The sequence below is a fragment of the Lycium barbarum genome, chromosome 7 (genome assembly GCF_019175385.1).
Source record: "Lycium barbarum isolate Lr01 chromosome 7, ASM1917538v2, whole genome shotgun sequence".
NCBI classification, from domain to species: domain Eukaryota; kingdom Viridiplantae; phylum Streptophyta; class Magnoliopsida; order Solanales; family Solanaceae; genus Lycium; species Lycium barbarum.
Genome location: NC_083343.1, coordinates 131,991,438 through 132,014,426, shown reverse-complemented (window position 1 = coordinate 132,014,426; position 22,989 = coordinate 131,991,438). Strand labels below are relative to the sequence as shown.

Below are 22,989 nucleotides of genomic sequence, written 5' to 3'. Positions count from 1 at the left end.
TAAGGTAGAGTTTTGGGTAAAACTCTGCCTTAATTTGTGCCTTCAGGCAAAGTTTTGAAGGCAAAATTCTGTCTTGCGAATCCAAACCTCTGCCTTGCGAATCCAAACCTCTGCCTTGCGAAATTTCTTATTTTTTTTTACTGAGTTGGGGTTCGAACCCAGAACCTTGGGGTATTAGGCAAAGGGCAAAAATTAAAGACCACCAATTTGAGAGCCAAAAATTAAAGTCCACTCCAAAAGAAGGGCAATCCGCACAAAAAAATGTAGGATATTTGCGCAAATTGGATAATTTAAGTTAAGACCGCTATTTTGTGTTCCCATTTAGAAATTTGTGTAAAAATAATTGGGTCATTTGCACTTTAAGTGGCCGAAGATATTCCTAAGATTCCGAGTTCAAACCCCAGCAAAGTATAAAAAAAATTCATAAGAAAAAATTTCATAGCAAACTATGCCTAGTAGAAGTCAGGCGTGTAGAAACCCAGCAGACTAAAAAAAATAAAAAATCGTAAGACCAGGTTCCAAAGCAAACTATGCCTATTCGGGATAAAGTTATGCCTTGGGGCATAGTTTCTAAATAGAAGTTATGCCTTGAGGCATAGTTTCTATATAGAAGTTATGTCTTAAGGCATAACTTTACCCCTTGTCAGGCATAGTTCTGTAGGATTCAACAAAAGTTAGGCTTTAAGGCATAATTTTTACCCGAATAGGCATAATTTGCTACGAAATTCTGCCTTGCTAAATTGTTTTTTTTTTTTTTTTTTTTTTTTTTTTGCCTATGCTCTAATTTCATAGACCGGCGAATAAGGGTACTTTAACCCCCAAATTTTCGTTAAATAAGAAGTAGCACAAAAATGAAAGATCACAAATATGAGGGACAAAAATTAAAGACTAGTGCATTTGAAGGGCAATCAGCGTAAAAAAATGAAAATAATTTGGTGGTCCATAATTTTTCACAAGTTATATCTTATAACTCCAATATAAATCCTTCACAATTTATGTCAGATTGACACAATTTGTACTTCCTCTTTTGCAATTGAATTTATGTGATGCTATTTTCTTTTTGATCAGTTCAAAAGAATGACACATTTCTATATTTAGTATTCCGACAATTTAACTTTAAATTTCTCAATTTACCCTTAATAAGATGATTTCTGGCCACATAAATATCTATAGTTATTTTGGACAATAAATTTCAAAAGTCTTTCTTTCATTCTTAAACTTCGTACTAAGTCAAACATCTTCACATAAATTGGGACGGAGATAGTGTGTGCTTTCCAAAATTGAGACGAGAAAAACATGTTGCAATTTGTTTTTGGATAATTGTGATGTCCGGACCAGCTTACGCCCAATTAATTTTACGGGATATCTGCTATTTCCTACCAGTATCGATAATGGGTAACTCTGTGTAGCAAATTAATAGACATAGGAAGAAATTATCTATCTCTTTTTGTCTTCTACGAAATTTGAACATGAGACTTCAGTGACTACTAGTCACCCTTAGAGTGCTTGGAAGACATGTTGTAAGTTTGTGAACTAATTAAGCTCAACCTAACATATTGATTCAATGGGTTTGATAAATTGATCAAGAGTTTTAAGGTAGTCAAGATTGATTCATGACCACAACGGAAGATTATTTTCTGTTGAGGTTGGTCCATGCCGTTAGACAAATATAATTAAAAAGGAATAATAAAGTGTCCTATAGAAATAAAGCTCAAATTAGAGCACAATATTGTATGAACTAAGACTGTCATCACTCGTCTAATTTAAGAATTCAAATTATATCCGCCAATAACATCATCCTAGTACTTTTAAACTAGCAATAATTTACTTATACTACTAATTAACAATTTCAATAAGCAAAAAGTATTTAGCCAGAGGCATCATAAAACACTACTACAAGAAGCACTTCATGGCTAATAATACTACTATTATAGTTCTAATTAATCTTCATCAGATTAACTTCTATATATGTTAATCTTCAAGTGATTTAACTTGAATTAAATCCATGCTGGAAGCCATTCTTTGCCTTGGATAAATTCTATGGAGGTGAATGGCATGGCTTCTTTGTCATTGAGTTGTTTTGACCATGAAGCACGACCTTCTATGGCAGACCCTGGTCCACGGCACTTGTATTCACCATGATATAAATTCCTGCACCAAAGTTACAAAATGAAATCAGCCGAATTCAGAATTTAAATTTGATGCGTGAATTCAATTTTTAAGTTCATGTCACCGAACTCATTTCACTTTCAAAGCTATAGGTTCGGAATTTAGTATTTTTGTGAAACTGTATTAGTTTTTCACATATATTTAGGTTATATACCCAAAATATTGAATTGAACCCGGCCAGTGGCAGAGCCAGCCAGATGTTCCTAACAAGGGGATTCAAAAAGCTACTAAAATGTTAAAGCAATACTTGACCCTCTTTCCCCTAAGATAGTTCTCTGTGTCAAGGAAATTCAACAGTTTATATATGACTAAAAATATTTATTTTTTGCACTAAATTTATGCAGTTCTTCGTGTCAAGGAAATTCAACAGTTTATATGTGACTAAAAATATCTATTTTTTGCGCTAAATTTATGCAGTATGATTTCCTAGCAAAAGGGACTCTATTAAACCCCTTGGCAATTAAACCCCTTGGCACAATCTAGCTCCCTCCCTGAATGCAGTAAATTGAGATACATCTCCTCTGGATTTAGTATGATTGGGTATGAAGTACCACTTGCTCCTTTGTTCTACTCAAATAGTGTATTCTGATCGAGATAAATGTATGCATTGAAGAAAAACACCTATAACTCAGGGGAATTGAACATCGACGACTATGGGTAAAGAATGGGATAAGGAATAAATTAAACAAATAAATCATGGATAAATCCAAGCAACCTTTTCTTAAATTCAAGTGATCTTTTCGTAGGCGTTTGCCCCCGATTCAAGCGGGGGATCAAATTGATTATAGAAACACGAATTTAATTAATCGATTTATAAGTAAACAAGGAAAAATATTATCAAGACGAGTGAATAGATGGACCTTGAAACAACAACGATTAATTACTCTTGCTATAAAACAAGCTCGTATTTTATCTTAAAATAGAAATTTTAGTGATTAATCAAGTCAATAAACTTAGTCATTTTGATCAACATGGTTGTAAGCAGACTCAACAAGCCACTGCATTAGCTGCTCATAAATTCTGTTCGTTCACAATCAAGTTTCTTCTAATAGTCGTAATCTTATTAATCTGATTAAAATGTTCAATTTCAATAATCATAACTATATATGCATAATGTTGTAGTGCTATATATATGAAAATTTTAAGATAAGAAAAGGGTTGTCTTACTTTGTTGATCCAGGAGAGCTCCAATTAGTCCAGCCTTGAGGTACAATTGTCTTAGACAAGTAAGTTTTTGCAAAAATAACCCTTGAATATGCCCCTTTGGCTCTTCCCAAGTACACACCTCCAATGCCATACACTTTCCCTTCCACAAACACAAAGCCACTGTTCTCTTTGGCACTATATCTACTTTGTGCTGTCACAGAACCACGAATCTCAACCCTTCTATCTGCAACTACAAATATCTCACAGTTCTGCAAAAAGAAAAAAAATCTGTATAATTTTTTCACCATTGTATTTTAAACGAGTTTTAACTTTTATGTAGTGACAATGTAATGTCTTTTTCATCAGTATAATTATTTCACCATTGTATTTTAAAAGAGTTTAACTTTTATGTAGTGACAATGTAATGTCTTTTTTTAACACTATTAAATCGCCTAAAAGAAAATTATATATAGGCGAGATCAGTAACCTAGAACCTATGTTACTCGGACTCTTCACAAATATTGATGGGTGCGTGTCGGATTCTCCAAAAGTAGTGTATTTTTGGAGGATCCGACACGGGTGCGGCAGCATTTTTGGAGAGTCCGAGCAATTTAGCCTAGAACATAAGGCAAAATAGCAACTACAACATGTTATCATATTGACTCTGTAAAATTTATTCACACCGGCAACGTATGTAACTAGCAGTGTATTTCAACTTCTTGTAACCGGTTGTCTATTTCATTAAGTAAATAGTTCCGGTTATTCTAGAGAATTACTTGCAATTATTTCTAATTAGGTAATGATTCATAAAAAGTAGGTACCAGAACCTGGAAAATAAAGCAGTTTATTTGCTACTACAACAAATTAGAACGAGTTTAAGTTATATACACCATCAGTGTAAAGAATTTTTACACCATCAGGTCACCTTTATTTGTCGTAGCAGAAACTTCTCTTATTTTCAAGAGTACAAATCTGACATTTTAAGGAGGCTTACCTATATATATCCTCTGTGCATACAGTAATAGTGTACGAATTTAACTTATATACATTGACAGTACAACGACTATTTCACACTATCAGTATAGCTTAACTTGTTATGGCGAACTGTTTACCGTTCTAATTATCAGGTTTCCGAAGTTTATCATAAAGTTTTATCTGAATCAATTTTTATAACTAACCTGATTGTATAAAAGAATATATACGGATGCAAAGAAATTAAACTCACTTGAAATAAGGATTTACCACGGCCAAATATGAAGTCTATGGAACCTTGAATGTAACAATCATCATAATAGTGTCTGCCTTTGTAGTCAAATAGAGTGTTGTGAGTACTCAAAAATGCACAATGATAGAAGGCAACTTTGTCTGCTCCCACCAATGCTGCTACTGATGTGTTGTTTTGTGAGGTTGACGTTACACCATTGAGTGCTTGGTTCTAGCAAATCATAAAGTTAACAAAAGGGAATATTAAAAACCATTCATAATATGTTAGTTTAACACTGCTAAAAATCCGCATCCCATGTTTATACTAGATCATACTATTTTACTATGATTAAGTTAAAACCAGATATTTGAATGTGTGTTAATTAACTAAGATTTACCAATAAAAGTGTATATTAAGTTATGTGTTAATATAACTTTTTCATGAAAAATGACTCACGTTATATCTAACACAAATTGATCTGTTTTTCAGCTCACACTCAAGTTATTATTAATACTAATATAAGTAAGCCCGGCCTGTATAGCAAGTAATTAAGATCATAAGTAAGGTGGACATGCGAGACACGATCTAAAGATAGATCATGAATTAATATTACCAGTATGCATGGCAATTTAATTGCTAAATGTTTTGATATAGTAGTATAATGGTAAGAATTAAAAGAATGTTTTCTGTGGATAAATTATATTTTCTGTGGATAGATTAGAGAATTATGAACCTTGAAGCTAATGCCAAAGGCAACAAAATTAGGAGCTTCAACTTTGAAAGTAGCAGATTTGGTGTTATCAGTGGAACTTTCTGACCATACAATTGATGTCTTTCCTTTTCCATTGCCTCTCATGAAAATGTAGGACTTCTTGGGTGGTACATGGACTTTTTCTCTGCAAAACATAGAGCAAAAATCTCAACAAATTCATTGTTATTTGCAGCTTCGAACCTTTTCCAAAATTTAAATTTGATGGGTTCAATTTTTATGTCTTATAGCGGAATGTATTATAATATTGAGTGACGATAAATTCAAAAATAAATATTTGTTGAGATTATTAATGCTCCGGGTATGAAGCAATTTTAGCTTCAAGGGTGTGTGGTTTAACAACCAATTAGGGGTGTACATGAACCGGGTTGGTTCGGATTTTTTAAATACCAAACCAAATCAATTGCGTCGGATTTTTAAATTTATAAACAAAACCAAACCAATTAAAGTCGGGTTTTTCAACCTCGGGTTTTCTCGGTTTTTTCGGTTTTTTTCCTGTAAAGTCTTCATACAAAACATATAACTTGTAGTTCAAATATTTCTTTAATCCTAGTAAGATACTACTATCTAATTAAGATATTTTTTTAAGAAAATAACTCAAAATATGAGATGAGATGACATTGCACTAAAATATTCAACAAAAAAAATGTAATGAAATCGCATAAAATAAAACGATCATAATCTAAAGTACTAAGTCGTGCTATAATAAATACAACTAATTTATAAGGTAAATAGAAAATGATTATAATCTAAAAGTACTGGGTCATTTTAAAATAAATACGACCAATAAGTATTAATTACATGACTGAATATTTTAAAAAAAGGTTATGTATTTTCACTGTCTAAACTAATATATATAAAACTAAAAAATAGATATCCAACATTATTGTCATTCTTAGTGTTAGAATTGATTTTTTTTTGTTAGCATTAGTATTGATTTAATTTTTGTTGGGTTTTATTTGGGTTACTAACCTCTATGAGCTATAAAACTTATTGGACCATTCAAAATTCTAAATCCGAGCTTGAAATAATATTTTAAAAGACAAAAACTATGAAAAAGTTTAAGAGATATTTATAAATTACATTATAATAAATATTTTTATGGATAAAATATTTTTGAAATTTTATACATGTAATGTCGGGTTGGTTTGGTTCGGTTTGACTTTTTTTAGTTAAAACCAAACCAAACCAATGGTGATCGGGTTTTTCTTTTTAAAACCAAATCACTAGTCGGGTTTTTTTTCTCGGTTTGGTGCGGTTTGTCGGTTTCCTCTGTACACCCCTACAACCAATGAAGTGTGCAAAAACTTTGGTAGACAAAAGTTTCAAATTTCAAAATGGTCGGTGTTTTTTTTTTTTCAATCTAAGTAAGGCTAGTTTAATAGAGTGATATGGTACCTGTGCTGGTGAAAAGTTAACAAGTACTGTAAGTTGTCTGGAGCAGATACATCATGAAAATAAAAAAGAAAATGTAGCGCAATGCAGCGAAGAAATGGGAAAAATTCGCAAATAACGACTTTTCAACATCCTATAATTGAAAAATAGTCACTATCCTGGAGTTTAAATGAAACACCAAAATAATGTCATGAAATTTTACTTATGAAATTTAAAACTTCAGAAAAATGATAAGTTTTGAAAGATCAGGCCAAGAAGTGGCCAGCAAACGCAGTGATGAATTGACCAAGTACCTGTAAGTCCCTTTTCTAACATGGATGATGATCCAATCAGAATTCCCATCTGGAACTGAGTTAATTGCAGCTTGAACAGATTTAAAGTTCCCTTGCCCATTAACATCAACTATAATTGTGCGATTAGTGGCAATTTTATCTGTTAATAGAGGGGAATCAATCACATTTTTCACAGATAAACCATGGGCAAAATCCAAGAAAATAACATTTATAACAAGGAAAATGGCCCAAAATGTAACATTACTATTCATCTTGAAGAATTTTGAAAGGAAAAATTTCATGAGTGCTTTGTTTCTAAGTTAATTTGGTGCATATATCCTAAGTAGAATGGATAAGATTAAGATTAAGGGCAGCCTTAAAAAAAAGTGAGGCTTTCTTCTTAATTTCAACATTAATTCTCTCTCATTCATAGGTTTTTTTCTTTTCTCAACGATTTAAAAGATTGTTAGGACTTGCTAATTTAGCGCCTAAAAGATGGTGAAATTTAATTTTTTTCTTTTATGGTTTAGGTGAAATTGAACTGTTAATTATACAAGGTGGAAAATTTGATGGTTATTGTTATTTGTAGATTTAATTCCATAATACATACACGTATTACTAATACCTACTACTATTATTGCTTTTCCTTCCTAGGTGCCAAAAGTTGATTATTTTTGTGAAGAACCCTATGTGATGGACTAACAAGTAAAACTTGCTTATATATCTTCTACCATTTTTCATCGGGCAAGTTGCACGGTTGCCTTTATTCGGAGGTGGTCTTTAATTTTTGTGCCCTTCATTAAAAACTCTTTGGTTCCAGGTTTGAATCCCAACTCAGTCAAAAATTTTAAAAAAATTTGCACTGTAGAATTTGAATTCGAAGACAGAATTTCAAATTTTACCTTAAGGCAGAGTTCGCTTCAAACTCTATTTAAGGCAGAGTTTTGCCTTCATGCATAAGATAACAAAACTCTACCTTAAGGTAGAGGTTTGCATTAAGGGATTTTTTTTTTTTACTAAAATCTGTCTTAAGGCCTAACTTTTGCCCGAATATGACTAATTTTGCTACGAAAATCTGTCTTGCGATTTTTTTTTTTGAATGAGCTGGAGTTCGAACGCCAAACCTCATGATATAAAGCGAAGGGCAAAAATTAAAGACCAGCAATTTGAGGGGCAAAGATTAAAGACAAGTGCCTTTGAAGGACAATCCACACAAAAAAAAAAGTTTTTCATCCGCTACTAATATTTTAGAGCTCCGATTAAATTAAATTTGTACCACATACGGCTCAGTAGAGGAGAAAATACTTTTTACTAAAAAATTTTATTCCCAAAAAATGAACTTGAGACTTGTGTGTTAAGTGCGAATGAAAACTATGCATCCTATCATAATTATACTAGTTAATGTAGCCGCGCTTTGCGCGGTCAACATCTGAATTAACAAATTCGATCTTTTTATAAACTTAGTCGAGCTAAATAATAAATCATAATACGAAAAGTGAAACCAAATATATAATATAAGACTACTTCGGAAAGAAAATCAAAACACAAGTATTCTTATGTCAATATTTGTTACTTTTTTTTTTGTTTAACTTTAATTTCAAGTTCCATTACTCTTACTTGATCATGGTTAAGTAATGTTTTTCATTTCAGTAAATTACAATCATGATAAGTTATTAATATGATTTGATATAAACACCAGTAATGTTTATTAGTAGAGTGAAAATTATTCTCCTGGTTCGAGTTGGATAATCAGAGTAATCTCTTTATTTGTCCTCGATCTCATTATCTCCTGTCAAAACTTGTTGAGAATCATCCTTAATACACGTCACCTGGTTTAAATCCTTACCTTTTTTCTCGCGGTCATGCTAGTTTAAACATTTCTTTCTTCCCTTCTCGCTTTTGAGCTTTGGATACAAGTAATAGTCCTTAAATATGATAATTAGTCATTGATTTTGTTAGCAATAATGTTCTATTTAGATATATTTTAACTCATTGGTAAGATATAGTAATGAAAACCTTTGTTTCTCCTTTTTCTTTTTTCTTTTTCTTGTTTTCTTCTTTCTGGAAATCAATTCCATATTGCACAGTTTTGCTCGAGATTCTCCTTTCGGATCTTCTTTTTGTATTGGGGGCACTGTCATATAGTATATGATAGAGTCTGGAACCAAAATGCCTTCAAAAAAAACATTTTGAATCAAAATACCCCAACAACAAAAAAATATTACCAAAATACCTTTAGCGCAGTAATTCAGTTAACGGGGACGGCTCCGTTAACTACTATAGTGCAGTAATTTACTGCGCTATAGTGTCCCTCCCATTTTTTTTTTCGGCCCTTTTGTTTAACCCTTCTTCCATTACACTTTTTAACGTACTTTGACCATAGATTAATCATGCTTCGGGACCCCGAAACTTCAATATTTTATATAAAACCCTACTTATTTTTGTGCGATTAATAAGATAGGATCAATACATTAAGGATATACAAAAGTTCGGATGACCATTTTAATGGTTGAAAAGTGCTCGAACGCCATTTTCGTTTGAAGGCTCGGTGACATTAGCTTGAAGTTCTTTACGAATACTTAAACTTGTTCATTAATAATTAATCAAAAGTTAGTCAAAATGGCAGCATTCATACAAAAAAAACACTTAACTAAATTGCATCATTCATAACCTTGAGTAGATGAAAATACTTAAACTTATTCATTAATAAGAAACCCAAACTTTTTAAAATACAATCAACAAAGTAAGAAAAAAAAATAAAAAACATTCATCAATTAATGCCCTTGAGTTGATCTTCCGCCACCACCGCGAGATGTGCCACCACCGCGAGATGTGCTACCACCACTAGAGGTACTTCCACCACGAAAGTTTCCTCCACCATGAGAGATACTTCCACCGTGAGATGTAGTTTGACCACCATGCCGTAAGGGACACTTGCGCTTATCATGACCAACATAATTGCAAAATGAGCATTTTCGAGTGTATCTCCCCGGTGGAACATCTATTTCATTATGAATACGCGAGTATGCATTCTTTTTGAATTTACGGATAAATGCTTTATTTGCAACCATTGAAAATGGATCCGGTGGTCAATAACTCTCACTACCAAGTGGGTAGAACCTTCCAGCATACGTTCTTGCATAATTTTCAACTGTATATTCCTCAGCCATGTACGGGGAGGCGTTCTTTCCTATTGCGATAAAACACTTGAAGGCATGAGAACATGGCATGTGATATGATTGCCACTTGCCGTATGTGCATGTTCTTGGAATCTCACAAATTGTGTGGATGTTACCTCCTTTACCTTGGTGCACACTTGTTATGAGTTCAAATATGCGCTCTGCAGGGTTGTACTCCATCCGGTCATGTTTCTGAGCCTTATATTTGTGGTACTCGAACAGTTTTTACAGTTTTGGCATACATCTTAGACTTGCTGTTGCATGTGCTTTGGCCTCTTTTGATCTACTGACGAACCGCTCCACAACCTGCTTAAATGTCATTCTCACCATTGGGTAGTCCCCGTGCAGATTTCAACAAGCCATTGAATGACTCAGAGCTATTTGTTGTCAGCATACCCCATCGCCTACCTTCATCCTGGTGTAATGTCCATTTGTCTTTATCAATTGCATTCAACCAGTGGAAGGCTTCCTCATTCGCCAGCCTAATAATGTCCATCTGCAGGTTAAACTTCTTCTCCTGATGCTCTGTTGCAGCCGCCCACATCCAATTTCAAAGTGTTGGGATTCGATATGCCTTTTGGAAGTTTGCCTTGAAATGCCTTAAACAATAACGATGGTAGGCAAAGGGTGGCTGCCACCCCTGCAAATTGACCATATTGTACAATATGCCAGCATGTCTGTCTGATATCACACATATTCGCATGCGATCCTTAATAACGTGTTGCCTTAAGTAGTCCAAAAACATACCCCACGTACTAATGCTCTCATTACCTGCAATTGCAAAAGCTAGAGGGAATATAGCTCCATTTGCATCCATTCCAACTGCTATTAGCAGCTTTATGTCATACTTCCCGTACACATGTGTTCCATCTATTGATATTACAGGCCAACAATGAGCAAAACCATCAATGCATGGTTTGAAGGCCCAAAACACAAAATCAAAAATATTACCTGGCACACCAAGCTTTGATTTGAGCTTCCATTCAACAACAGTACCATGATTGAAGTGTTGTAGAGCCGCTATGTATCTCAGCAACGTCTTGAAAGAGCCCTCCCAATTGCCGAAGAATATCTCATGTGCACACCTGCGCCCATGATACGCCTTCCTCCTAGTAACAGTTTTGCTATATACTTTCAGGACGACTCTAATACAATCTTTAATAGGGAACCTGAAAAAGTTGAAATATCAGCATATAACAACGAGGAACATTATATTAACACCAAAAACAAAATAAACTTAGGCGAAGGGGATACCTTGGGTTTTCTCTAATGTCGCCAACTAATCATATTAGTATCTAGATTGCAATAATCATCTGGGAGGTCACCCATATCACAAGTGTGCTTTGTGTAGAACTTTGAAATGGTCCATATCTTTTCAGCAGTTTCCTTACCACAGAGCATCCATTCGCAGCCTTGATATTTTCGCTTGCAGACCAATCGCCAAAGTTTTCGTGTGGAATCGTCAACTTTAAACTCCCTCATCCCTTGGATGCAATAAATCTTAACAGCCCTTTGCAATGATTTTTTCGAGCTGAAAATCATCCCTTTTTCAATATGAGCCTTTTGTTTTTAAAGATCCATTGGCTCTTTCCACAAACTTCACCGAATATGATCATCATCCCTAGTAAAGACAAAGCTATCTGGGCGATCTTGAAGATGATCAAGATAGGGGATCTCATCGGAATACCACTGAATCGGCGTCGACTCTTGCTGTTGAAATTGGATTTGCGGCTGAACCGGAGTCGACTCTTGCTGTTCAAATGGTTGCTGTGAATTCAGTTCCTCCTCGTGTGCCAGACTGTTCATCATGTCTTGCAACAGTTCTACTTGATGTTGAGGATTAGTTCCAACCTCAATCTCATCGTCACTTTCCTCCGCATTAGGTATTTCCTCACTATCGCTGGTTGATGTCACTATATAATTCGGATAATCTGGACCATCCATAGCAGGCCTTTGCCTATAATTTGGTGCAATCACCACATTCTCCCTACATAAGAAATTAGGGTGTTTTAACTACTACACATCAAATAACACTATTGATGTTAAAAAAATAGACATACCGATAGTAATCAACTGCACCGAAACTTGAGGAAGGACCATCGCTTTGAGTTGTTGGATAGGCTGAGGATGTTCCAACCTGATTCATCCATCCCGATTGAGGAGATCGTCCGATATGATCCATATCAGGTGTATAACCCCTAAATAATATAATCGACATCATTAGTAGCATTCAAGTGCCACTACACATAATAATGATAATAATAATAATAATAATAATAATAATAATAATAATAATAATAATAATAATAATAATAATAATAATAATGTAAAAAATGAATATTTACCACTGCCCGTCAAATTGCTGACTTAAACTATCCGGAGGCATTTGGCTAGTCAAAATGCTTTCATAGGTACTCATATCAGGGTAATTGTGTTGATAAGTAGGTTCCGCTTGAGTGATTTCGGCCTGGATTATAGACGGGGCTTCCTGACGAGGTCTATTTCGGGCTTCCCGAGGAGCCCTAGCCATGAATTCAAGTCGATTATTGGACACCTTTTCTATATACATTTCAAGGACATTTAAAGTTATGCATTGCCTATAATCATAAGGCGCCTTCAAATAATCAGTCAAAGAATCATTGTCTTGAATGTACCATTGTCCATAAATAGTTACACCTTGCGGCGTAAATGACATTGGATATTTTCCAATTATATTTAGATCAAAATCACTTCTACTAACTTGTAGTCTATAATACAAGGCTTGGAGTAGTTTTGAGAATTTTAAGTCAAGTGGAAACTTAACATGGTATTTTGGGGAAGAATCATAGCGCAAATTATTTTCCTCGAATATAATTTGTCCGTCCCAGAATAAAGAAACTCTAATTCCTGGAACATCTGTCATGTTTTGAATAATTTAGGAGGAATACAAAATGCAAAAACTAGATGAAACTTCGAATTTTTTGTTTTTTTTGCCTTATACGAACTCGGTATTAATAGGATTTGAAGTTTGAATATAGAACCAACGCATGCATGCAATTACAGTGTCTTGTAGTGTTACGTCAAATCAAATTAAGTATGGAGTGTTGCATAACGCATGAAATAACTGCGTTATGTCATGTCCCAGTAGAATAGCGCAGTAAATTACCGCGTTATTCTGTCACAACGCAGTAAAATAATGCGTTATGACAGTATAACACAGTAATTTTATGCGTTATACTAGTATAACGCAGTATTTTACTGCGCTATACCGCTGCATCATATTGTCACCTCAACTGTCAAACAGAAAAATGTCATGATTCGAATCAAACTTTATATAACGTAATTTGACGAATAACCGTTACCAACCACACAACATTCCACACAAAATTGAGTTACTATGTCATTTTTTGACCAATTAAGAGATATTAATCGTGTTATATCGTTCACTCCAGCAAACATCTTTGAAGCAATGGGTAGGACCTGGGAACTAGGTGATGATGATTTTCATTACTCAAATAACCCTAACGACAGATTCAATCGAGAATACAATAATAAAATGAGAGAGGAGTGGGATTGGCGTGTTAGGGAGGCTGCAGCACTAGAGCACAAGTTAGCGTCAGTAGGGCTTAAACTCCCAAAAAAAACATGCTATGTCAATGCCTCGCGGAACTCCACAAGAGTTTAATTTGGCTCTTAATCGTTTTCGCGAAGAGAACAATCGGATGCAAATACGTTACCATAGGGTAGAATATGATATACATGGTAGCACAAGATTTAGATCCAAGTGGGATTCGGACAGTGAAATGTCCGATGAAGATTAATATTTTTCTTACAATAAGGTAAGTAGGTAGGGTCATAAAGACCCTCCCCCTCCCCCCGAGGGTACTTGGGGGTTTGCAACTATATAAGTAGCCCTTTCTTTTGTTATTAGACTACACCATATTCAATGTCGAGTAGTAGAAACTCAGCTTGGTCGTCTTTACTTCTTCCAAAAGAACCAAATAGCAGTGATGATGAGAGTTCAAATCATAGCAGTTTTTCGAGCGATACCAGTGATTTCAAACTAAATGAGCTAAATCCCCACCTTCTTATAGAGCGTAATGATGATTTTTGCAGTGTGAAATATTCAGATCCGCGGGAATATTATTGCAGTTTACGCCGAGAATGGTCACATCGGCTTGCCGAATCAGAACATCTTGTTCGTGACTTGGAAAATCTCAACGCTCCAATCCCAACAAGGTACTCCTTAACCATGCCTCAAGTAGGTCTAGAAACTTGCGAGCTTGCCGTGCAAAGGATTAGAAAAGAAAACAACAGAATGCTAGCAAGATGATGTAGATTTTACATGCTAAAGTTGGCCGAAGAAGAAGCATCATCAACCGGTAGAGAACTAACTGCTACTGAAAAAAGATGTATCTTAAGAAACCGCCAATATTTTTCTGAGGACGATATTGAGGACTTTACTCTGATAATGATTAAGAATGTTGTGATTTTAGTTTTAAGTTTAATTTATGATTATGCTGTTATTTTGAAGAATATTAGTATGTTAAGTATTTTCATCTACTCAAAGTTATGAATGATGCAATTTAATTAAGTTTTTTTTTTGTATGAATGCTGCCATTTTGACTAACTTTTGATTAATTATTAATGAACAAGTTTAAGTATTCGTAAAGAACTTCAAGCTAATGTCACCGAGCCTTCAAACGAAAATGGCGTTCGAGCACTTTTCAACCACTAAAACGGCCATCCGAACTTTGGTGTATCCTTGATGTGTTGATCCTACCTTATTAATCGCACAAAAATAAGTAGGGTTTTATACAAAATATTGAAGTTTCGGGATCGCGAAACATGATTAATCTATGGTCAAAGTACATTAAAAAGTGTAATGGAAGAAGGGTTAACCAAAAGGGCCGAAAAAAAAATGGGAGGGACACTATAGCGCAGTAAATTACTGCGCTATAGTAGTTAATGGAGCCGTCCCCGTTAACTGCTTTAGCGCAGTAATTTACTGCGCTAAAGGTATTTTGGTAACATTTTTTTTTTGTTGGGATATTTTGATTCAAGATTTTTTTTTGGGGCATTTTGGTTCCGGACTCGTATATGACAATCGGTACAAGTACATTTTATTGTCTGTAATAAAGAATTATGGAACTATATAATAATGGTCTTATATATGGTAGATTATGGTAAAAGTTGTAACTGTTCAAGAAAAAGAAAAAGATAAATGACAAGCAAATTAGCAACAATAATGGAAAAACGAAAAAATAAGGATAAAAGTAGAAACAACACATTGATAAAGCGAAAAAAAAAGGAAAATATGAAAAAATTGAAAGGGAAGAAGTTAGGAGAAAGAGAGGACCATAATAGTGAAAAAAGAATGGGGAAAGGTATCATACTAAGATTTTGTCGAAGAAAGTACAAAGGAGAGAGAGCACCCCCTTGGGATTGTTATGGCCACAAAATGAAAGGAAAACGTGGGAATGAAAAAGAGGAAGGCAGGAAACTAAAAGAAGTGACATTTCGATTGGAAGTGACCAGTGATTTAATGTGGCGAGACACCTTTTCATTATTATTAACTAAATTTAAAAATTAAAAAAAAAAGACAAAATTACCAAAAAATAAATAAATACTAATGTTGGCCTTAGAGATATAAATAAATATTAATGTTGGGCTTATATTTTGCAATTATATAGATATATAGATTATTGGTGGTGCACCTTAAGGTTAGAGGCGGATCCAGGATTTTGAGTTCAGGGGTGCTGAACCCAGAAATTTTGAGTTCGGGGGTGCTCTATTAACTATTTATATCTGTTTCCTTTATATTTTCTATAAAATTATACACTCCGTGATTAAGTTTAATGAGTGCCGGAGCACCCAAACTTTACACATGGGTCCGCCCCTGCTTAAGGTCACATGAATAAATTAAATTATTGGTGGTGTAAACACCCGATGCAGGCAAAAAAATTTCGTCCATACTGCATAACCATATTTGTTTCAATTATTTGCTTCTTAAAAAAATCAATAAAAAGTCAAAACCCTTTAATGATTATGGAAAGACTTCTTAATGAAACAAATACGACGCTCTTTTATTTTGCCTTCTCTTTGCTTTTTACTACCTCTTTTCCGATGACCAAAATTGAACTAAATTTTTTTATATTAGGAATACACTATTTTGCCGTTTCTTTGCTTTTCAATGACCCCAAAAGAAACCAAAAGTTTTTATATTAGGAAAAAAATAAGACTCGTAGAAGAGTTTTACACATATTAAGAGTTCTAAAGTTATTATGATAAATAGTTTACCTAGAAGAACAAGAACTCTTCATATAGTCCAAGTGATAATCATCCAAAGTAACTCATAATACTTTTCAAATACCACTCTTTAATATTTGATGCTGCAAAGAAAGAGAGAAGCTGAAAGAACAAACATGAGTACGACTACTCCAGGTACCTTAATTTTTCTCTTTTTTAATTCAATTTTTTTTCTTCTTATAGTGTTTGACATTACATTCAACCAATGAATCAACACCGCTAAAGGTTGTGATGGGTTAGTAAAAATCCCTTCATCGTTAACCAGATGTCTCGAGTTCAAACCCTAGAACCTGAGACCCAAAGCGAATCCAAATTAATCGGGTCAGAAAACGTGTGCCGGATATTTGATGGAGAACCAAAAAAGAAAAGAAAAAACATAAAAGGTTTATCTTATGTTTTACACTTTTCAGTTTTTTTGGTTTCCCGGTGTGGAGTACTCGCTTTGGTGCCCAACCAATTTGTATTTGCAACGGGTAAGACCTATTATAGGGGAAGCATTCCCTACCAATTTTTGTTCAATCTAGGGCTTGAACCTGAGACTTTTGATTAAAGGTGAAGAATCCTATTCATCCCACCATAACCTTTGATAATGTTTATACCTTATAAACTATCTTGTTGTGAAGTACAAAATAATTAGCGTGGGGGAGGCTTTAACATGTTTCCGGTGCCAAATTTGGTTTACAAAGTATATAAATATGAGATCTTATTATAAAAGATTATGCAAATTCTTGGAAATCATTGTATGACTAATTAATTGTCTTATGCAAATTCTTGGAAATCATGGTATGACTAATTAATTGTGTCTTACATATATCAACTCTCTCATTAATAGAGTGAATAGATCAGTCATTTCGTTCTTGAACGAATATATTTCTGTGGAGAGTAGTTTACAATTTTACTTTTGAATCCCCTAGACATAAGAGAAATTTTCCTTGTAGTGGCAAATTATATTTGGTTTATAAATCAATTGACATGCTTACTTTTGCAAAACTCTGTTTTTATGCTCATGTTACCATTATTTCTGTTTCCTAGAACATTGGATGTACAGTATTTTAGGAAATAAATGGTTTCTGATACTGCAAGTCTAAGTTGCTCCGACTCTACTAAAGTGTCGCTCCATTAATTTTTTATTCCTCCAAAATATCCTACTTTTAGAGGATCCGACACGCATGTCAGCATTTTTTGAAGAATCCGAGCAACAAAGATCTTAGAAGAATATGTCACTCACTAAGAGTATTGATCTTTTTATGCAGGTAAGAGCCAAAATATCCAATTCCCACATTTTGATGTTGTATCAGATGAATCAGACCATTACTACATCAAATCAAACAAATCCGATAAGGCACAAAATTGCTTCAAGGATGCAAACACTTCTACATACAGAAGCATCATGAAAGAATGGAAAATCCTTGAGAAAAATCTCCCTGAATCCATTTACGTTCGCGCTTATGAAATGCGTATGGATCTGCTCCGAGCAGTAATCATTGGTGCCCCGGGGACTCCTTACCACGACGGTCTATTCTTCTTTGACATTGTATTTCCTTCAGATTACCCGAGCCATCCTCCGAGTGTTTACTATTTGTCACGAGGCTATCATATGAATCCGAATCTTTATACCAACGGATATGTTTGTTTGAGCCTAATCAACACTTGGAAAGGCAGAACTTCGTCGGAAATGTGGACAGCTAAAACTTCTACAGTCCTTCAGCTCCTTGTCTCGATCCAGGGGCTCGTGCTCAACGATCAACCTTACTTCAACGAGCCTGGACGCGAAAAACATATTAAGTCTGAGAGTTGGCTGCAGAAGTCTTTAGCTTACAATAGGGAAGTCTTTATTTTGTCCTGTAAAACGATGCTTTGTCACATTCGCACGCCTCCAAAGAATTTCGAGGCCTTTGTCTACGAGCATTTTCGCGAACGTGGAGAGTCCATATTGGTGACTATTAAAGCCTATAGTGATGGCAAGGCAATTGTAGGTCATTATCAAGGAGATAGCCAGAAGTCGTCGTGTGTTAAAGTGCCTGCTGATTTTCAGAACAATTTGAAGAAAATGTGTGCTGATTTACAAAGGGCTTTCAACAATTTAACCAATTCAAATACTCCAAATCAGGTTGCCAGAAAAAAAAAGGATCCAGCTAAGAAGAAGAAGAAAGGGAAAAAAGCAAAGGAGCCATCAAGTGGACTTATGCAGAGAATAATAGGCTTTATCAAGAACATTTTTTGAATCAGCGAAATATTATGTTTTAAAAAATTTCATTAAGAATAAGTAGAGTAGTAGCAAAAATGAAATGTTTACTTCAGATTTAGATGTCATTATATGATCTGTAAGTCAGTATCGCAGTAGTCTGTCTCATACTCAACTAGAGTTTAATTCAAGATTTATAATCGGTGGTTTCAGAATGAACTGATATTATTATCTCTATGAATTTTTTTTAGTTTTGTTGTACATGCATACATGGTTCGAGCTGAAAGTAACGAGTTCAGTTGAACCCCTAGAACTCACCCTAAATCCGCCTCGATTTTCAGCTATGTAGTGGCTGAGACAGAATTAGCATGTGTAATTGTTGTGTATTTTAAGGTGTTAAATGTGCACCTATTAGTCAGCTCAAAGTAAGCCATAAACCAAATGAGAAAGGCTACAAGTTTGATTGGCCTGCTACTATAAGTAAGTTTTCTAGTTATTTCTTTTCCTTTTCAGAGAATTTCTTGCTTCATAGCCACCTAATACCAGTCTCCATGCACAGACCAATTACAGCCAGAGATGAATTCATGATCCAGAGTTTGTGGGTTCAGAATGATTGTTATATGTATGCATTTTTAATTTTTTTAGCATATGCATACATGGTTCGAGTTGAAAGTAATGAGTTCAGCTGAACCTGTAGAACTCACCCTAAACCCGCCTCTACTTTCAGCTAGTGACATCAAATCTTATCCATTAAGTGAAATGTCAATAATTTCATACTTTTGAATTATTCAAATCTATTTCGAAATAAAAAATGGCTTGATCTACTTGGGCAAGGTGTTGCATTGTTGATTTATTACCTCATTTTTTTAAATTCTTTTTTTATTACATAGGGGTAGGGGAAGGGGAAATGGGAAGGGATTACAACATGGGATTCGAACCCTCATCAATAAGGTTGAAGCTCAGGTAGCCAACCAACTGAGGTTGAAGCTCAGGTAGCCAACTAATTGAACTACTAGATCCCTACTTATTACTTCATTTGGATTGCAAGAAAAAGGGTTTACAATATAGGAAAAATTAACTATTTGGAAGACCCAAATCTTAAAAGTAAGACGAATAATTAATGTTTCGAACCATAATAATTCGTTGTCCATATTTGTAAAAGGCAAAACCCTTTGCAAGTTAAACACTACACTCTTTATTTTTGCCTTTTCTTTTGCTTTTCATTACTTTTTTTCCTTTTCCATTATTCTTTCTTTTCTCCAAGGACCAAAAAAGTTATTAGTATATTAGATTAGAATAATAAGACTTGTTGAAGAGTTTTACACACATTAGGAGTTCTAAAGTAACATGATAAATAATTTATCTAGAAGAACAAAAACTCTTATTGCTATGAAACTAATTACTTATCCAAGTGATAATCATCTAAATTAACTCATTAGTACTTTTTTCAAATATCAGTCGCATGAAGAAGTACAAGAAGAGAAGTTTAACAACACTTTTATTTCATGAACAACCATGAGTACGGTTCTCTCTCTTCTTTTTTTAATTCTTTGAGTTTCTTTTCTTCTTGTATTGTTTGACATCACATTCAACCAATTAAAGGTTGTGTTAGAGTCGAGTGATAAGTATCCCCATATTTAACAGGGGTCTCGGGTTCAAACTGTGGGAATGGAATCACCTTTTGCACGAAGTACTTTACCACAAATTTTGTGGTGCGGATATTAGTCTTGCTGTGAAGTGGGTGCCATGCACATATTGGATGGAAAACAAAAAAAGTGAAGAAAAAAAAACGTAAAAGGATTAATTTATGTTGGTGTGCTAGATCAATTGAGATTCGCGCCGTGTAAGGTCCGTTAAATTAAAGGTGGATGTCCATCCCACCACGGCTACCACAACCAGTGGTGGTATATTCGTACCTAATAAACCATTTGTTGTGAAATTTGACATGTTTGCGCAGTCAAATTTGGTTGATATAAAGTATATGAAAATATGCTATTATCATGCAAAATTATTGGAAATCATTGTGTAATCTTACAAGAAGTTTTTCTCTTATTTGGTTATTTTAGGGAGCATTTACTGGGTTTTTTTTCCATGTAATCTCATAGATTTTCTGTCTGCAATTTTATCCACTTAGATTTGTAATCATTAAATTCGAACATGTAATTTCAGATTGTCCTAATCTTAATTGCGCAACGTGTTACTGCATCTATAGCTGACAAAAACTTTGCCTAGTAACTTATAAATAGGTCAAAAACAAACTTTTTCGTATCTATAAACTTTTGAATTCCCTCGACATAAGAGAAGTATTTCATTGTAATGGCAAAAGTCGTTCAAAAATGGTTTCAAGTCACAAGTTCGATTTGTTTGAATCCCCTCGACATAAGGGATTTTTTTTTTGTCGTAGTGGCAAAGCTAGTTCAAAAATTGTTTCAAGTCACAAGTTCGATTTTATTTAATTCCCTTCATCTTTATATTCCTAGCTCCGCCACTTCTTACATTTGGTTTATAAGCTCACTTAACATGCTTAGCTTACTTTTGAAAAACTCTGTTTGTCCTCATGTTAAATTTTGTTTGCTAGAACTTGCATGTACAATATGTTAGGAAAATAAATGATTTATGTTACTGCAAGGCTATATTGCCCGGACTCTCCAAACATGTTGCCGCATTAATGTCTGTTCCTCCAAAAACGCACTACCTTTTGAGGATCCGACAGCACCTGTCGACATTTTTGAAGAATCTGAGTAACATAGATCAAATATGTCACGCACTGAGAGTATTTGTTCATGCAGGTATGGGCCAAAAGAGGAAATTCTCACATTTTGATGTTGCATCAGATGAATCAGACCATTATTACATCAAATCAAACAAATCCAAAAAGGAAAGAAATTGTTTCAATGATGGAAATACTTCTACTTACAGAAGCATCATGAAAGAATGGAAAATCCTTGAGAAAAATCTCCCTGAATCCATTTACGTTCGTGCTTATGAGTTGCGTATGTATTTGCTCCGAGCAGTGATCGTTGGTGCCTCCGGGACTCCTTACCATGACGGTTTATTCTTCTTTGACATCGTGTTTCCTTCAGATTACCCGAGCCATCCTCCGAAAGTTTACTATTTGTCATCAGGCTATGATATGAATCCGAATAATTATCCCGAGGGATATGTTTGTTTGAGCCTAATCAACACTTGGTCTGGGAGCAATTCGGAAAAATGGACTAAGAATTCTACTGTCCTTCAGCTCCTCGTCTCGATCCAGGGGCTCGTGCTCAACGATCAACCTCACTTCAACTAGCCTGGACGCGAAAAAATTAATAAGTCCGACAGTTGGCTGGAGAAGTCTTTAGATTACAATAGGGAAGTGTTCTTTTTGTCCTGTAAAACGATGCTTTGTCACATTTGTGAGCCTCCAAAAAATTTCGAGGCCTTTGTCTACGAGCATTTTAGCGAACGTGGAGAGTCCATATTGGCAGCTATTAAAGCCTATGGTGATGGAAAGGCAATTGTAGGTCAGTATCAAGGAAATAGCCAGAATTCATCGCGTGTAAACGTGACAGCGGATTTTCAAAACAAGCTGAAGAAAATGTGTGCTGATTTACAAATGGCTTTCAAGAAGATAAGCAATTCAAGTATTCCAAATCAGGTCGAGAAAAAAAGCAAAGGAGCCAGCTAAGAAGAAGAAGAAGAAAGGAAAAAACAAAGGGAGTTCATCAAGTGGACTTATGCAGAGAATAATAGGCTTTATCAAGAACATTTTTGAATGAGGGAAATATTATGTTTTAGAAATTTTTATTAAAGAACAAGTAGAGTAACTGGAAAAAATGAAATGTTACTTCAGATTTAGATGTCAATATATGCTCTTTAATTCAGCATTACAATAACAAGGTCATATTCTGTCTCATACCCAAGCTTTTTCCTTTGTTTTGGTAGATAATTGGTTTCTCATGAAGAGACGGAGCAAGAGTTTTGAGTTTATGCGTTCTGGATTCTAAAAAAAGGAAAACTTGGTTCTAGATGAATTATTTACACATATTGCGTAGATGTTCAAACAGAAATACAGAATCTTAGACAAAGCTATTGAGTTCTGCCGAGCCCATAAGCAGAACTGTAGCTCCGCCTCTGCTCTCATGAAGCTGAATTGGGGTTGTTTTTCTAGTTATTTCTTTTCCTTTTTGAGAGAAATTCTTGCTTCTGAGCCACCCAAGACTAGTCTCTATGAACTTTTGGCTAGAGGTGAATTCAAAATCTACAGTTGGTGGTTCAAAATAAATGTGATTCTGATATATATATATATCTGAGCGCGTGCTTTGCACGTGTATACCTTGTTGAGTTATTTAATGATATTTTTGACTCACTGCAAATGCAGTTTCATGGATTGAAGTTTG

General features: G+C 34.6%; 2 protein-coding genes and 1 pseudogene across 2 annotated transcripts; 2 read left to right on the top strand and 1 right to left on the bottom strand.

Moving 5' to 3' along the window:
• Positions 1-1,762: 1,762 nt before the first annotated feature.
• LOC132602680 (probable pectinesterase 67) lies at positions 1,763-7,360 on the bottom strand. Its single transcript, XM_060315476.1, has 5 exons — positions 6,977-7,360; positions 5,253-5,415; positions 4,541-4,750; positions 3,337-3,584; positions 1,763-2,151 (listed from the first exon to the last, which is right to left on the bottom strand). The coding sequence occupies exons 1-5, from the start codon at positions 7,255-7,257 to the stop codon at positions 1,998-2,000; spliced, it is 1,056 nt and encodes a 351-aa protein (XP_060171459.1). The 5' UTR covers positions 7,258-7,360; the 3' UTR covers positions 1,763-1,997.
• Positions 7,361-16,243: 8,883 nt separating this feature from the next.
• On the top strand, positions 16,244-18,826 carry LOC132604489 (putative ubiquitin-conjugating enzyme E2 38). The gene is made up of 2 exons (XM_060318017.1): positions 16,244-16,557; positions 17,676-18,826. Exons 1-2 carry the CDS (start codon positions 16,503-16,505, stop codon positions 18,644-18,646), a joined length of 1,026 nt encoding a protein of 341 aa, XP_060174000.1. The 5' UTR covers positions 16,244-16,502; the 3' UTR covers positions 18,647-18,826.
• Positions 18,827-21,275: 2,449 nt separating this feature from the next.
• On the top strand, positions 21,276-22,481 carry LOC132601973 (putative ubiquitin-conjugating enzyme E2 38; annotated as a pseudogene).
• Positions 22,482-22,989: the final 508 nt, after the last annotated feature.

What these genes read in the sequence shown, in the direction of transcription:
- LOC132602680 (XM_060315476.1), bottom strand. Translation starts at nt 7,257, where the DNA reads ATGAAATTTTTCCTTTCAAAATTCTTCAAGATGAATAGTAATGTTACA. An exon ending in GTTAGAAAAGGGACTTACAG is followed by an intron (nt 5,416 to 6,976) that starts GTACTTGGTCAA and finishes TATGTTTTGCAG; the next exon opens with AGAAAAAGTCCATGTACCAC. An exon ending in AGCTCTCCTGGATCAACAAA is followed by an intron (nt 2,152 to 3,336) that starts GTAAGACAACCC and finishes ACTTTGGTGCAG; the next exon opens with GAATTTATATCATGGTGAAT.
- LOC132604489 (XM_060318017.1), top strand. Translation starts at nt 16,503, where the DNA reads ATGCTGCAAAGAAAGAGAGAAGCTGAAAGAACAAACATGAGTACGACT. An exon ending in CATGAGTACGACTACTCCAG is followed by an intron (nt 16,558 to 17,675) that starts GTACCTTAATTT and finishes CTTTTTATGCAG; the next exon opens with GTAAGAGCCAAAATATCCAA.